The sequence below is a fragment of the Lissotriton helveticus genome, chromosome 3_1 (assembly GCF_964261635.1).
Source record: "Lissotriton helveticus chromosome 3_1, aLisHel1.1, whole genome shotgun sequence".
In the NCBI taxonomy this organism is placed as follows: domain Eukaryota; kingdom Metazoa; phylum Chordata; class Amphibia; order Caudata; family Salamandridae; genus Lissotriton; species Lissotriton helveticus.
This window is the reverse complement of record NC_136061.1, coordinates 1,547,570,970-1,547,585,038: the sequence shown is the minus strand read 5'-3', so window position 1 is coordinate 1,547,585,038 and position 14,069 is coordinate 1,547,570,970. Positions and strand designations below refer to the sequence as shown.

The window sequence follows — 14,069 nt, the reverse complement described above, 5'->3', positions numbered from 1 at the left end:
TTACATAGGCTATTCAAGACATGCGTTATGCTTTGAAATTTGTGATAGTCTATGATGTGGGCACAATCAACTACATAAGTCCAATGATGGGCATCATTGTGTCACTTTGGCGCAATGCCTGGATAAATTCTACAGACTTTTCTGGGAATGTCCAGGCGTTCATAATGGACATGCTGTTTGATAGCTGTCACCTTTTTAGCGCAATAGTGGTCTTGGTCCTTGAATGGTTTGAAGAGAGCATAGCCACAAAGTTTTCCATTGGTCTCTACTCTACCACGAGACAATTCCACTAGCAATTTCGCACTCTCCATGGGAATGGTTGGGGTTTCCCATTTAGTCAACCACTTTCACCGCCCTCAACATGCCTTTTAGCCCTTTCATCGCCACGGCTGAGGTTCTCAGAGACCCCTCCCAGGACAGCAAGCACTGTGTGTATCCTGTTCTTTGGAGGCACACAGCCACCTTCTCCGAGTCGGGATCCAGTGTTTCCTCTAAAGGGGTGACAGGCCATTAACTCAGACAAGTGGTCCTCCAAATTGTCTTTCCATGCTATGCTCTCCCATTTCTTTCTACACCGCCGCACCTTTCACCAGAATCGGGGTGGCTGACAGAAGACAACTTGTTTGTCCTGCAGCAGAAAGTGCTGGTCCTTTTGGCGACAGGGGCCGTAGAGAGGTTTCTGGCCTCAAAAGTGGGAACAGCTACTTCCTTGTGCTGATGAAGGATAAAAGCATTTGTCCTATTGTGGATCTTCACCCTCCTTATGCCTTTGTTTGAAAGGACAAATTCATAATCTTCACACTAGCTGAGGTCCTGTCTACCCTAAACCCTGGAGACTTGAGGGTGGTGTTGGAATTGCAGGACGCTTATTTCTGAATCCCCTTGTTGCAAGCCCACAGTCATTAGCTGTGGTTCACGGTGGGCCATAAGGATGTTTTAGTTCAAAGTGCTCCCTTTTAGTCTCACAAGTGCCCCTCAGGTGTTCATGAAAGTAATGGCTGTAGTCGCAGCACACGTTCAGAGGATGTGGTTACCAGTCGTCTCCTACCCCAAAAACTGGCTTTTGAAGGAGGGCTTGCCCCAGACAATTGTCAACCGTTTCCAGATGATGATAAACCTTGCAGCATCCTTAGGCTCATCTATCAATGTGCCGGATTCACATCTGACTCCCTCACAGAAACTCCTGTTCATTGAAGCTAAATAGGATACTGTATAGTTCTGTGCCTTTCCCATGGAGCAGACAGTCCAGGACATTCAGGCTATTAACCTGATTTCTATGTCTTAGTCCTGGATTTCAGTTCTGATGAGGCTCCCGGGATTGTTGGCCTCCTACATCTTGCTGGCCAAAGATAACAGGTGGCATATGCGGGCTCTGCAATGGGACCTCAAATGGCAGACCACTGCCATTTGAGACTGCAGCAAGCAAGGCGGGTGGTTTCTTCGGCCCCGTCTCAGAAAGCTCTGCCTCTGGAAGTGGCCAAATCGCCAAGGAACTTTTTCTGGTAGCAAACCATCTGGCAGGATCTTTAAATGGCAGGAAAGTCCAGCTCAGCTGCTGACATTAAGTGGATCACAAATGGCAGTTGTATTCAGAAATAGCACTGGGCATCTTCCAACATTTGGGAGAACTATAGCCTGATCTTTTTTACCACCGCTGAGTGCAATGTCAGCATGAAATTGTTTCCAAAGCAGCTCTCTCATGGAGAATCCTTTCATCTATAGTATGCTAGGGACTGCTGTAATAAGCCTTTGCGTCACTGCCATGAGTTCAGAATCAAGATCTCAAATGACCAGGCCCAAGTCATCCGAGTGGTATCTGACAGGGCCAAAAGAGTGTGGAATATGGATCTCCTGGGCATGAGCATCTGTCCTCCAATCAAGCTGGTGCTTCAGGAGGATCTTCCGTTGCAGCAACAGGACGTGGTACTGCACTCGAGCCTGCATAACGTGCATCTCCATACTTGGAGTTTGAGCTGCAGCAGCTGACTTCCTTCAGCCCCATACCCCTCTCTCCTCACCCTGAGGTTGTTGAAGCCATCTTGGCAGTGAGGCCTCCTTCCACAAAACCAGTGTACTCTAGTCATTGACACACATTTGTAGATTAGTGTGGTATCTGAGAAATTGGCCCATTACATGTGAAGGGCTTGTCCTGGACATTTGTTAGGTTACGTGGGCATGGTACACGTGTTCATGAAGCTCTACTGCCTCCAACGTCCAGTCATCTGAAAGGGGCATTTTGCTCACTCTGTCATGCAGGAAATTTTGATCTGAGCCTGTTCACAGACCCACCATGAGAGCGATGCTATGATATCTATTCACAAGGCGAGTAATCTGTGGTTAGAAATATTCATCAGAAGAACAACTTACCTTTGGTATTGATGTCTCAGGTGGATACTTTATCTAACCGCAGGTTCCTCGTCAACCTTCCAACCTGCTTGTTCTGTGAACTGGATTCTTTTTCCATCTAAACAGGTCCCAGGATAGAGATCTGTACACTGGTCATGTCAAACTGCTGATGGCTTCTGTGTCTGTGGGGTGCAGACAGACTAGCAAGCAACTAGCTGAATGATATTGGTGCGAAAGAGCACAATGCTATTTACCTGCGGGCAGGAGTACTGCTTGAAAAGTTGAAAAGTTACTGAATCCAGTCTGTCATCTGGGAAATAGTCTCAAGGTGAGGAGTCAGTGGTTAGACCGAGTATCCAACAGAAAGATCATTACCAAAGCCAAGTAATTTTCTATTTATTAGGAGAGAGCCCAATGTTCCTAAGCGTTGTTTAGCCCCTAATATCCATTCTTATCCCTGCTAATTGGCTATCCTCACAATAAAGGGTTATAGTTAGAGATTTGTGGTGCAACTGAGTCAGTTTGTTTCTTTTCTAAGCATTATTGTTACTCTTGAAAAAAAACTTGCTGTTGATGTTAATAGCTCAAAGTGTTCGTTATTTGTTTAGGAGTGGCAACCAGACCAGGGCCTTCTGCGATCACCAAGCAGCTTTCAAGGAACATCTCAGTTCATAACCTCCGAGTCCACCATTCTCAGTGTAGATCTTCAGAGACCAAATTTGTGCGAGAAACTCTTGAAAGAAAGTAAGAAGAATTGCCTTGACACGCCGACAGAGATGCGCAGCCCCCTTAGGCCGCTTGCCCCAGTCCCCCTAGGTAGACTGCTGCCACTGCATCCCCACCAAAGCGGCCGTAATCCACATGTTCTGTCAGATATTGAAAAGATTTTGGGACACCCTTCTCCCATTAACATGAAAGACCCCAACAGGCAACTAGGTCTAGACTTCACTACAGAAACCGAAGATATGTCGGAGCCTAGGTACACTGATTCTGAGGCAGAAAATGGGGCAAGTGCTATGTTAGCGAATCAGCCACTGAAGCATCTCTCAGCTAGCACTGAACTCCGAAGAACTCTTTCATCCACTAACATCCTAGATGAAGGGACCTTTTCTATGGACAATGTAAAAAAGGAAGGTGTGCCTACTCCTCTTGGAGGCCCCTTCTCTGACATGGTTGACAAAAAGCTTATTTGCCCCTCTAACCTGTTGGGGAGTGCATTATTGGTAAAAAAGTTACCAGAGACCTTCTCATTGCAAATGGCAAGTGGCTCCAACTACTTGCCCCCACGATTCAAACTGACACCATTGGAAGAATGCTCTCCTTCTGAAAACATGTTTTATACCCAGGCATGTCAAAAGATGGCTATGGGGGCCAGTATTGAGGAGGAACTGGATTTGGGGGGAGACAGTGAGTGTCTCAATAAGACAGCAGAGCTTAGCATCTCCAGCCAAGCATTAGAGGGCACTAGGAAGCGGAAGCTGGAAGACCAGACTTCCAACCTCCAGGCCCTGAAGGTATGCAAGAGCCGTGACCTAGAGGGCGAAGGGGAGGCTCATTGCACAGTGTGGGTAGAGCCAAAACAATCGACAGGACTGTGTGATGACCAGCCTGACCTCATAAACGCCATGGAAAACCAGGAAGCTCCTCAACAGCAGTATAAAGGCACCATTGCTAATCTCAGCAGACAAGGAGCACACTGCACACCTCAAGAGCTTTTGCAGCAGCCAGTAGTCCCTGTTTGGGCCTGTGTTCTTTCTCCAGAGCATGTTGGAAATGATCAGTTCGTAGGCACAGAAAATGCAGGCTTATTGGAGCCAGGTTGTCAGCAGAGAATTTGGAATAGTTTTGTTGATCCCACAGAAAATCCTGATCTGGGGCCATTGAAATCAAAAGATGTTGAGGCATATCTGTTTGCCACACCCCGCACAAGTGTTGCGAACGTTCCCCATTTTTCACATAAAGGACGGCAGCCTCCAGGTTCTAGTGAAATATGTGCAAGATCTCTCCTTCCTAAAGCAAAACGGGTTCATTCCAATATTGGCTACTTACCCTTTCACCTGGCTGAGGGCAGCCTTTCTTCCCCAAAACCTGCAGAAGATAAGAACGCTTTTGATAGTGATCATGAAGGTGAAGGGCACAGCATGGAGAGTAGTCGGTGTGACCACCTGCAATCTTGCGTTTTGGGTGAAGTGGACAACTTCTCCTGGGATCCGCAGAGCTGGTGTAGCCTGGAACACGAGGAAGATCTCTCCCCTAAGCCCGACTCCGCAGCTACCCACTCGTTGGTGGAGGCCCAGCCCCAGCAGCCCCCAAACTCAGCTGAGGAAGGGTTGAGTAGCGAGGGCTACTCTGAGGACCAGAAGTACTACCAGCACATACTCAAGATGGTGAAGCTCTCGAGAGCGGTGGGGGGCGAGAATAGGGGACTGCAGACTGAGGCTCAGGTGCAAGAGTCCTGCCTGCAGACCCCTACCCAGGAAGCAACCCATCCAGGCCACATGCTTGGGAAACCAAGCCCCCTCTGCCGTCAGCTAGAAGAAGCCCAGAACGTCGATGGAGGCTTATCAACACTAGGAGAGTCAGAACAGGCAGATCCCTCAGCTCCTCACCATGTTTCCCCAGAGCACCAAGAAGGATCTAGTCCCAGCAATCTACAGGGAGGAGAGGAGATTGAGATTGACAGGAAGAGCGAGAAATGCAGGAGCAGCCTAGACCAAGCCATCAGCAGTAAGGTAGGCAGGAACTGAAGTGGGAGGAGGCAGGGAGAGCAGGGAAGAGTGAGTGCAAGTGAGAGCTGAGAGTGCAGGAGCAAGGGTATGGATCATTCCTGTGTGTGGCGATGCACTGTAATAATGTGGCTTAAAATTGGTCAATCTTGTGGTAGTAAGTTTACTGTACGGTTAATGAAAACCTTAACAAACCGACATACAAAATGTAAAAGCATTAAAGATGCAAAGTTAACACGTCCAATAAGAGCAAGCAGGTCTAAGCTCGACATGAAGATTGAGCTGACCCAATGATAAAACAGGATTTCCAGCGTATTTGATTACTAAAAATCAGTGTGCAAGATAGCAAATAGTAGATCTACAAATCCAGTAGTAAATCTTGTGTTTCCTCGGTTTCCACTTCTGCCTTTGGGTGCGAATATAACCTAACGTACCTGTCTTATTTTCAGCTGTGCTCCAATAGTCCCGCCACACTGGTCTAGTTTATGGGCTTCTCAGCTCGGGTCAAATAGTACCAAAATTAGCGTCGTTTTCAAGTACTTTGACATTCTGTGTGGGAGAAGGGTGGTTTATGATACACAGGAATTTATATTCCTTTGTTTCAAAAACCTCCAGGGAAATAGTGTTTCGGTTTCCGCGCCCAGGTCCCTTGGTCACCAAAGTCTCTCATATTAACGAAGATTTCATTTGCACAAAACATGCACCGGTGCCTGAACGCCTCGACCGATGCAAGTTTAGTGAAGCGACAGCAGTGAAATAGGAACAACTGGCGGGGTTTCTGTGGCCCTGTTATAGTCTCGGTAGGCGGCCTATTTACAATTGGCCAACAGCTTTTGGTCGTTCGACAAAACGGGAAAGCATATGCAATATAAAAATGCACATCTGGGCTCAAAATACGTGCTGTTTGGATATTTGAAGAAATAGATGAGATTGAATGCAAGTCATATTCTTGCTTTATTATTGTTGTGTGTATATAGTTCAGTGAGCAGTACAAAGGTTGAGGGTGATGAATGGCTAATGCCAGCTAGTGACACTGAGGACCGGCTGCTGTGTCATATCAAGCACCGACACAGAGACCAAGGGTAGGTGCAGGCCTGATCTCACGGATTGTGGGACATTCATACCTAATCCAAGGCAGTGGCACAGTGCTCGGACAGGCGATGCATGCTTAATGTCAGGCTGTGACATTGATCACGGGAGGGTTGCGTGGCTAATCTCATGGATCCGGGTAGGTGGATGCCTTATCTCTGGCAGTGATACAGATCAGGGACTAATGCATGTATAATCTCAGGCAGTGATTTATGGGTGTAGGGGTGATGATGCATACCTAATCTAAAACAGTAAAACAGATCAGGACGAGATGCATCTCTAATGCCAGGCAGTGCCATTGATCAAGGGGAGCTGCATGGCTAAGGTCTGGGGGTGATGCACCCTTAATCTCAGGCAGCAACATTTATCAGAGGGTGTTGCATGGCTAATCTCAGGCAGTGATAATGATCAGGGGGTGATGCACCCCTAATCTCAGGCAGTGACATTGATCAGGGAGCGATGCAGCCATAATCTCAGGCAGTGACATTGATCAGGGGGTGATGCATGTCTAATCTCAGGCAGTGACATTGATCAGGGGGTGATGCTCCACTAATCTCAGGCAGTGACATTGACAGAGGGTGATGCACCCCTAATCTCAGGCAGTGACATTGACAGAGGGTGATGAACCCCTAATTTTAGGCAGCAACATTGATCAGGGGGTGTTGCATGTCTAATCTCAGGCAGTTATATTGATCAGGAGGTGATACATGCCTAATATCTGGCAGTGACATTGATGGTGCATGCCTAATCTCAGGCAGCGACATTGAACAGAGGGGGATGCACCCCTAATCTCAGGCAGTGACATTAACAGGGGGTGACGCACCCCTAATCTCTCTCAGGAGGTGACATTGATCAGGGGGTTCTGCATGCCGAAAATCAGGGAGTGACATTGATCAGGGGTTAATGCACCCTTAATCTCAGGCAGCAACATTGATCAGGGGGTGATGCATGTCTAATCTCAGGCAGTAATATTGATCAGGAAGCGATGCACCCCTAATCTCAGGCAGCAACATTTATCAGAGGGTTTTGCATGGCTAATCTCAGGCAGTGATAATAATCAGGGGGTGATGCACCCCTACTCTCAGGCAGCAACATTTATCAGAGGGTGTTGCATGGCTAATCTTAGGCAGTGACATTGATCCGGGTGTGATGCATGACGAATATCAGGAAGTTACATTGATCAGGGGGTGATTAATTCCGAATATCAGGCAGTGACATTGATCAGGAGGTGATACATGCCTAATATATGGCAGTGACATTGATGGTGCATGCCTAATCTCAGGCAGTGACATTGAACAGAGGGTGATGCACCCCTAATCTCAGGCAGTGACATTAACAGGGGGTGACACACCCCTAATCTCTCTCAGGGAGTGACATTGATCAGGGGTTAATGCATCCTTAATCTCAGGCAGTGCTATTGATCAGGGGGTGATGCACCCCTAATCTCAGGCAGTGCTATTGATCAGGGGGTGATGCACCCCTAATCTTAGGCAGCAACATTGATCAGGGGGTGTTGCATCCTTAATCTCAGGCAGTGACATTGATCAGGGGGCGATGCACCCCTAATCTTAGGCAGCAACATTGATCAGGGGGTGTTGCATGTCTAATCTCAGGCAGTGATATTGATCAGGGGGTGTTGCATGTCTAATCTCAGGCAGTGATAATGATCAGGGGGTGTTGCATGGCTAATCTCAGGCAGTGATAATGATCAGGGGGTGATGCACCCCTAATCTCAGGCAGTGACATTGATCAGGGGGTAATGCATGTCTAATCTCAGGCAGTGACATTGATCAGGGGGTGATGCACCCCTAATCTCATGCAGTGACATTGACAGAGGGTGATGCACCCCTAATCTCAGGCAGTGACATTGACAGAGGGTGATGCACCCCTAATTTTAGGCAGCAACATTGATCAGTGGGTGTTGAATGTCTAATCTCAGGCAGTGATATTGATCAGGGGGTGTTGCATGGCTAATCTCAGGCAGTGATAATGATCAGGGGGTGATGCACCCCTAATCTCAGGCAGTGACATTGATCAGGGAGCGATGCACGCCTAATCTCAGGCAGTGACATTGATCAGGGAGCGATGCACCCCTAATCTCAGGCAGTGACATTGATCAGGGGGTGATGCATGTCTAATCTCAGGCAGTGACATTGATCAGGGGGTGATGCACCCCTAATCTCAGGCAGTGACATTGACAGAGGGTGATGCACCCCTAATCTCAGGCAGTGACATTGATCAGGGAGCGATGCACCGCTAATCTCAGACAGTGACATTGAGCTGGGAGCGATGCACCCCTAATCTCAGGCAGCAACATTTATCAGAGGGTGTTGCATGGCTAATCTCAGGCAGTGATAATGATCAGGGGGTGTTGCATGGCTAATCTCAGGCAGTGATAATGATCAGGGGGTGATGCACCCCTAATCTCAGGCAGTGACATTGATCAGGGAGCGATGCACCCCTAATCTCAGGCAGTGACATTGATCAGGGGGTGATGCATGTCTAATCTCGGGCAGTGACATTGATCAGGGGGTGATGCACCCCTAATCTCAGGCAGTGACATTGACAGAGGGTGATGCACCCCTAATCTCAGGCAGTGACATTGACAGAGGGTGATGCACCCCTAATTTTAGGCAGCAACATTGATCAGGGGGTGTTGCATGTCTAAAATTAGGCAGTGATATTGATCAGGGGGTGTTGCATGGCTAATCTCAGGCAGTGATAATGATCAGGGGTGATGCACCCCTAATCTCAGGCAGTGACATTGATCAGGGAGCGATGCACCCCTAATCTCAGGCAGTGACATTGATCAGGGAGCGATGCACCCCTAATCTCAGGCAGTGACATTGATCATGGGGTGATGCATGTCTAATCTCAGGCAGTGACATTGATCAGGGGGCGATGCACCCCTAATCTTAGGCAGCAACATTGATCAGGGGGTGTTGCATGTCTAATCTCAGGCAGTGATATTGATCAGGGGGTGTTGCATGTCTAATCTCAGGCAGTGATAATGATCAGGGGGTGTTGCATGGCTAATCTCAGGCAGTGATAATGATCAGGGGGTGATGCACCCCTAATCTCAGGCAGTGACATTGATCAGGGGGTAATGCATGTCTAATCTCAGGCAGTGACATTGATCAGGGGGTGATGCACCCCTAATCTCATGCAGTGACATTGACAGAGGGTGATGCACCCCTAATCTCAGGCAGTGACATTGACAGAGGGTGATGCACCCCTAATTTTAGGCAGCAACATTGATCAGTGGGTGTTGAATGTCTAATCTCAGGCAGTGATATTGATCAGGGGGTGTTGCATGGCTAATCTCAGGCAGTGATAATGATCAGGGGGTGATGCACCCCTAATCTCAGGCAGTGACATTGATCAGGGAGCGATGCACGCCTAATCTCAGGCAGTGACATTGATCAGGGAGCGATGCACCCCTAATCTCAGGCAGTGACATTGATCAGGGGGTGATGCATGTCTAATCTCAGGCAGTGACATTGATCAGGGGGTGATGCACCCCTAATCTCAGGCAGTGACATTGACAGAGGGTGATGCACCCCTAATCTCAGGCAGTGACATTGATCAGGGAGCGATGCACCGCTAATCTCAGACAGTGACATTGAGCTGGGAGCGATGCACCCCTAATCTCAGGCAGCAACATTTATCAGAGGGTGTTGCATGGCTAATCTCAGGCAGTGATAATGATCAGGGGGTGTTGCATGGCTAATCTCAGGCAGTGATAATGATCAGGGGGTGATGCACCCCTAATCTCAGGCAGTGACATTGATCAGGGAGCGATGCACCCCTAATCTCAGGCAGTGACATTGATCAGGGGGTGATGCATGTCTAATCTCGGGCAGTGACATTGATCAGGGGGTGATGCACCCCTAATCTCAGGCAGTGACATTGACAGAGGGTGATGCACCCCTAATCTCAGGCAGTGACATTGACAGAGGGTGATGCACCCCTAATTTTAGGCAGCAACATTGATCAGGGGGTGTTGCATGTCTAAAATTAGGCAGTGATATTGATCAGGGGGTGTTGCATGGCTAATCTCAGGCAGTGATAATGATCAGGGGTGATGCACCCCTAATCTCAGGCAGTGACATTGATCAGGGAGCGATGCACCCCTAATCTCAGGCAGTGACATTGATCAGGGAGCGATGCACCCCTAATCTCAGGCAGTGACATTGATCATGGGGTGATGCATGTCTAATCTCAGGCAGTGACATTGATCAGGGGGTGTTGCATGTCTAATCTCAGGCAGTGATATTGATCAGGGGGTGTTGCATGTCTAATCTCAGGCAGTGATAATGATCAGGGGGTGTTGCATGGCTAATCTCAGGCAGTGATAATGATCAGGGGGTGATGCACCCCTAATCTCAGGCAGTGACATTGATCAGGGGGTAATGCACCCCTAATCTCAGGCAGTGACATTGATCAGGGGGTAATGCATGTCTAATCTCAGGCAGTGACATTGATCAGGGGGTGATGCACCCCTAATCTCATGCAGTGACATTGACAGAGGGTGATGCACCCCTAATCTCAGGCAGTGACATTGACAGAGGGTGATGCACCCCTAATTTTAGGCAGCAACATTGATCAGTGGGTGTTGAATGTCTAATCTCAGGCAGTGATATTGATCAGGGGGTGTTTCATGGCTAATCTCAGGCAGTGATAATGATCAGGGGGTGATGCACCCCTAATCTCAGGCAGTGACATTGATCAGGGAGCGATGCACGCCTAATCTCAGGCAGTGACATTGAGCAGCGAGCGATGCACCCCTAATCTCAGGCAGTGACATTGATCAGGGGGTGTTGCATGTCTAATCTCAGGCAGTAATATTGATCAGGAAGCGATGCACCCCTAATCTCAGGCAGCAACATTTATCAGAGGGTGTTGCATGGCTAATCTCAGGCAGTGATAATGATCAGGGGGTGTTGCATGGCTAATCTCAGGCAGTAATAATGATCAGGGGGTGATGCACCCCTAATCTCAGGCAGTGACATTGATCAGGGAGCGATGCACCCCTAATCTCAGGCAGTGACATTGATCAGGGGGTGATGCATGTCTAATCTCAGGCAGTGACATTGATCAGGGGGTGATGCACCCCTAATCTCAGGCAGTGACATTGACAGAGGGTGATGCACCCCTAATCTCAGGCAGTGACATTGATCAGGGAGCGATGCACCGCTAATCTCAGACAGTGACATTGAGCTGGGAGCGATGCACCCCTAATCTCAGGCAGCAACATTTATCAGAGGGTGTTGCATGGCTAATCTCAGGCAGTGATAATGATCAGGGGGGGTTGCATGGCTAATCTCAGGCAGTGATAATGATCAGGGGGTGATGCACCCCTAATCTCAGGCAGTGACATTGATCAGGGAGCGATGCACCCCTAATCTCGGGCAGTGACATTGATCAGGGGGTGATGCATGTCTAATCTCGGGCAGTGACATTGATCAGGGGGTGATGCACCCCTAATCTCAGGCAGTGACATTGACAGAGGGTGATGCACCCCTAATCTCAGGCAGTGACATTGACAGAGGGTGATGCACCCCTAATTTTAGGCAGCAACATTGATCAGGGGGTGTTGCATGTCTAAAATTAGGCAGTGATATTGATCAGGGGGTGTTGCATGGCTAATCTCAGGCAGTGATAATGATCAGGGGTGATGCACCCCTAATCTCAGGCAGTGACATTGATCAGGGAGCGATGCACCCCTAATCTCAGGCAGTGACATTGATCAGGGAGCGATGCACCCCTAATCTCAGGCAGTGACATTGATCATGGGGTGATGCATGTCTAATCTCAGGCAGTGACATTGATCAGGGGGTGATGCACCCCTAATCTCAGGCAGTGACATTGACAGAGGGTGATGCACCCCTAATCTCAGGCAGTGACATTGACAGAGGGTGATGCACCCCTAATCTCAGGCAGTGACATTGACAGAGGGTGATGCACCCCTAATTTTAGGCAGCAACATTGATCAGGGGGTGTTGCATGTCTAATCTTAGGCAGTGATATTGATCAGGGGGTGTTGCATGGCTAATCTCAGGCAGTGAGATTGATCAGGAGGTGATACATGCCTAATATCTGGCAGTGACATTGATGGTGCATGCCTAATCTCAGGCAGTGACATTAACAGTGGGTGACGCACCCCTAATCTCTCTCAGGAGGTGACATTGATCAGGGGGTGCTGCATGCCGAAAATCAGGGAGTGACATTGATCAGGGGTTAATGCACCCTTAATCTCAGGCAGTGACATTGATCAGGGGGTGTTGCATGTCTAATCTCAGGCAGTAATATTGATCAGGAAGCGATGCACCCCTAATCTCAGGCAGCAACATTTATCAGAGGGTGTTGCATGGCTAATCTCGGGCAGTGATAATGATCAGGGGGTGATGCACCCCTAATCTCAGGCAGCAACATTTATCAGAGGGTGTTGTATGGCTAATCTCAGGCAGTGATAATGATCAGGGGGTGATGCACCCCTACTCTCAGGCAGCAGCATTTATCAGAGGGTGTTGCATGGCTAATCTCAGGCAGTGACATTGATCAGGAGGTGATACATGCCTAATATCTGGCAGTGACATTGAACAGAGGGTGATGCACCCCTAATCTCAGGCAGTGACATTGAACAGAGGGTGATGCACCCCTAATCTCAGGCAGTGACATTAACAGGGGGTGACGCACCCATAATCTCTCTCAGGAGGTGATATTGATCAGGGGGTGCTGCATGACGAATATCGGGAAGTTACATTGATCAGGGGGTGATTAATTCCGAATATCAGGCAGTGACATTTATCAGGAGGTGATACATGCCTAATATCTGGCAGTGACATTGATCAGGAGGTGATGCATGACGAATATCAGGAAGTTACATTGATCAGGGGGTGATTAATTCCGAATATCAGGCAGTGACATTGATCAGGAGGTGATACATGCCTAATATAAGGCAGTGACATTGATGGTGCATGCCTAATCTCAGGCAGTGACATTGAACAGAGGGTGATGCACCCCTAATCTCAGGCAGTGACATTAACAGGGGGTGACACACCCCTAATCTCTCTCAGGAGGTGACATTGATCAGGGGGTGCTGCATGCCAAAAATCAGGGAGTGACATTGATCAGGGGTTAATGCATCCTTAATCTCAGGCAGTGCTATTGATCATGGGGTGATGCACCCCTAATCTCAGGCAGTGCTATTGATCAGGGGGTGATGCACCCCTAATTTTAGGCAGCAACATTGATCAGGGGGTGTTGCATCCTTAATCTCAGGCAGTGACATTGATCAGGGGGCGATGCACCCCTAATCTTAGGCAGCAACATTGATCAGGGGGTGTTGCATGTCTAATCTCAGGCAGTGATATTGATCAGGGGGTGTTGCATGTCTAATCTCAGGCAGTGATATTGATCAGGGGGTGATGCACCCCCTAATCTCAGGCAGTGACATTGATCAGGGAGCGATGCACCCCTAATCTCAGGCAGTGACATTGATCAGGGGGCGATGCACCCCTAATTTTAGGCAGCAACATTGATCAGGGGGTGTTGCATGTCTAATCTCAGGCAGTGATATTGATCAGGGGGTGTTGCATGTCTAATCTCAGGCAGTGATATTGATCAGGGGGTGATGCACCCCCTAATCTCAGGCAGTGACATTGATCAGGGTGCGATGCACCCCTAATCTCAGGCAGTGACATTGATCAGGGGGTGCTGCATGTCTAATCTCAGGCAGTGACATTGATCAGGGAGCGATGCACCCCTAATCTCAGGCAGTGACATTGATCAGGGAGCGATGCACCCCTAATCTCAGGCAGTGACATTGATCAGGGGGCGATGCACCCCTAATCTTAGGCAGCAACATTGATCAGGGGGTGTTGCATGTCTAATCTCAGGCAGTGA

General features: G+C 48.6%; 1 protein-coding gene across 6 annotated transcripts in view; it reads left to right on the top strand.

Annotated features, from left to right (window-relative positions):
- CEP164 (centrosomal protein 164) overlaps nt 1-14,069 on the top strand; it is a 385,375-nt gene that overhangs the window by 108,455 nt on the left and 262,851 nt on the right. For 4 of the 6 annotated variants that reach the window (XM_078682276.1, XM_078682274.1, XM_078682275.1 and 1 more), the window contains exon 5: nt 2,955-5,078. The exons of the other annotated variants lie outside the window; for them this stretch is intronic. In XM_078682276.1, the coding sequence (XP_078538402.1) occupies nt 2,955-5,078 (2,124 nt within the window). The remainder of the gene's footprint in view (nt 1-2,954; nt 5,079-14,069) is intronic. 6 annotated transcript variants of the gene reach the window in all.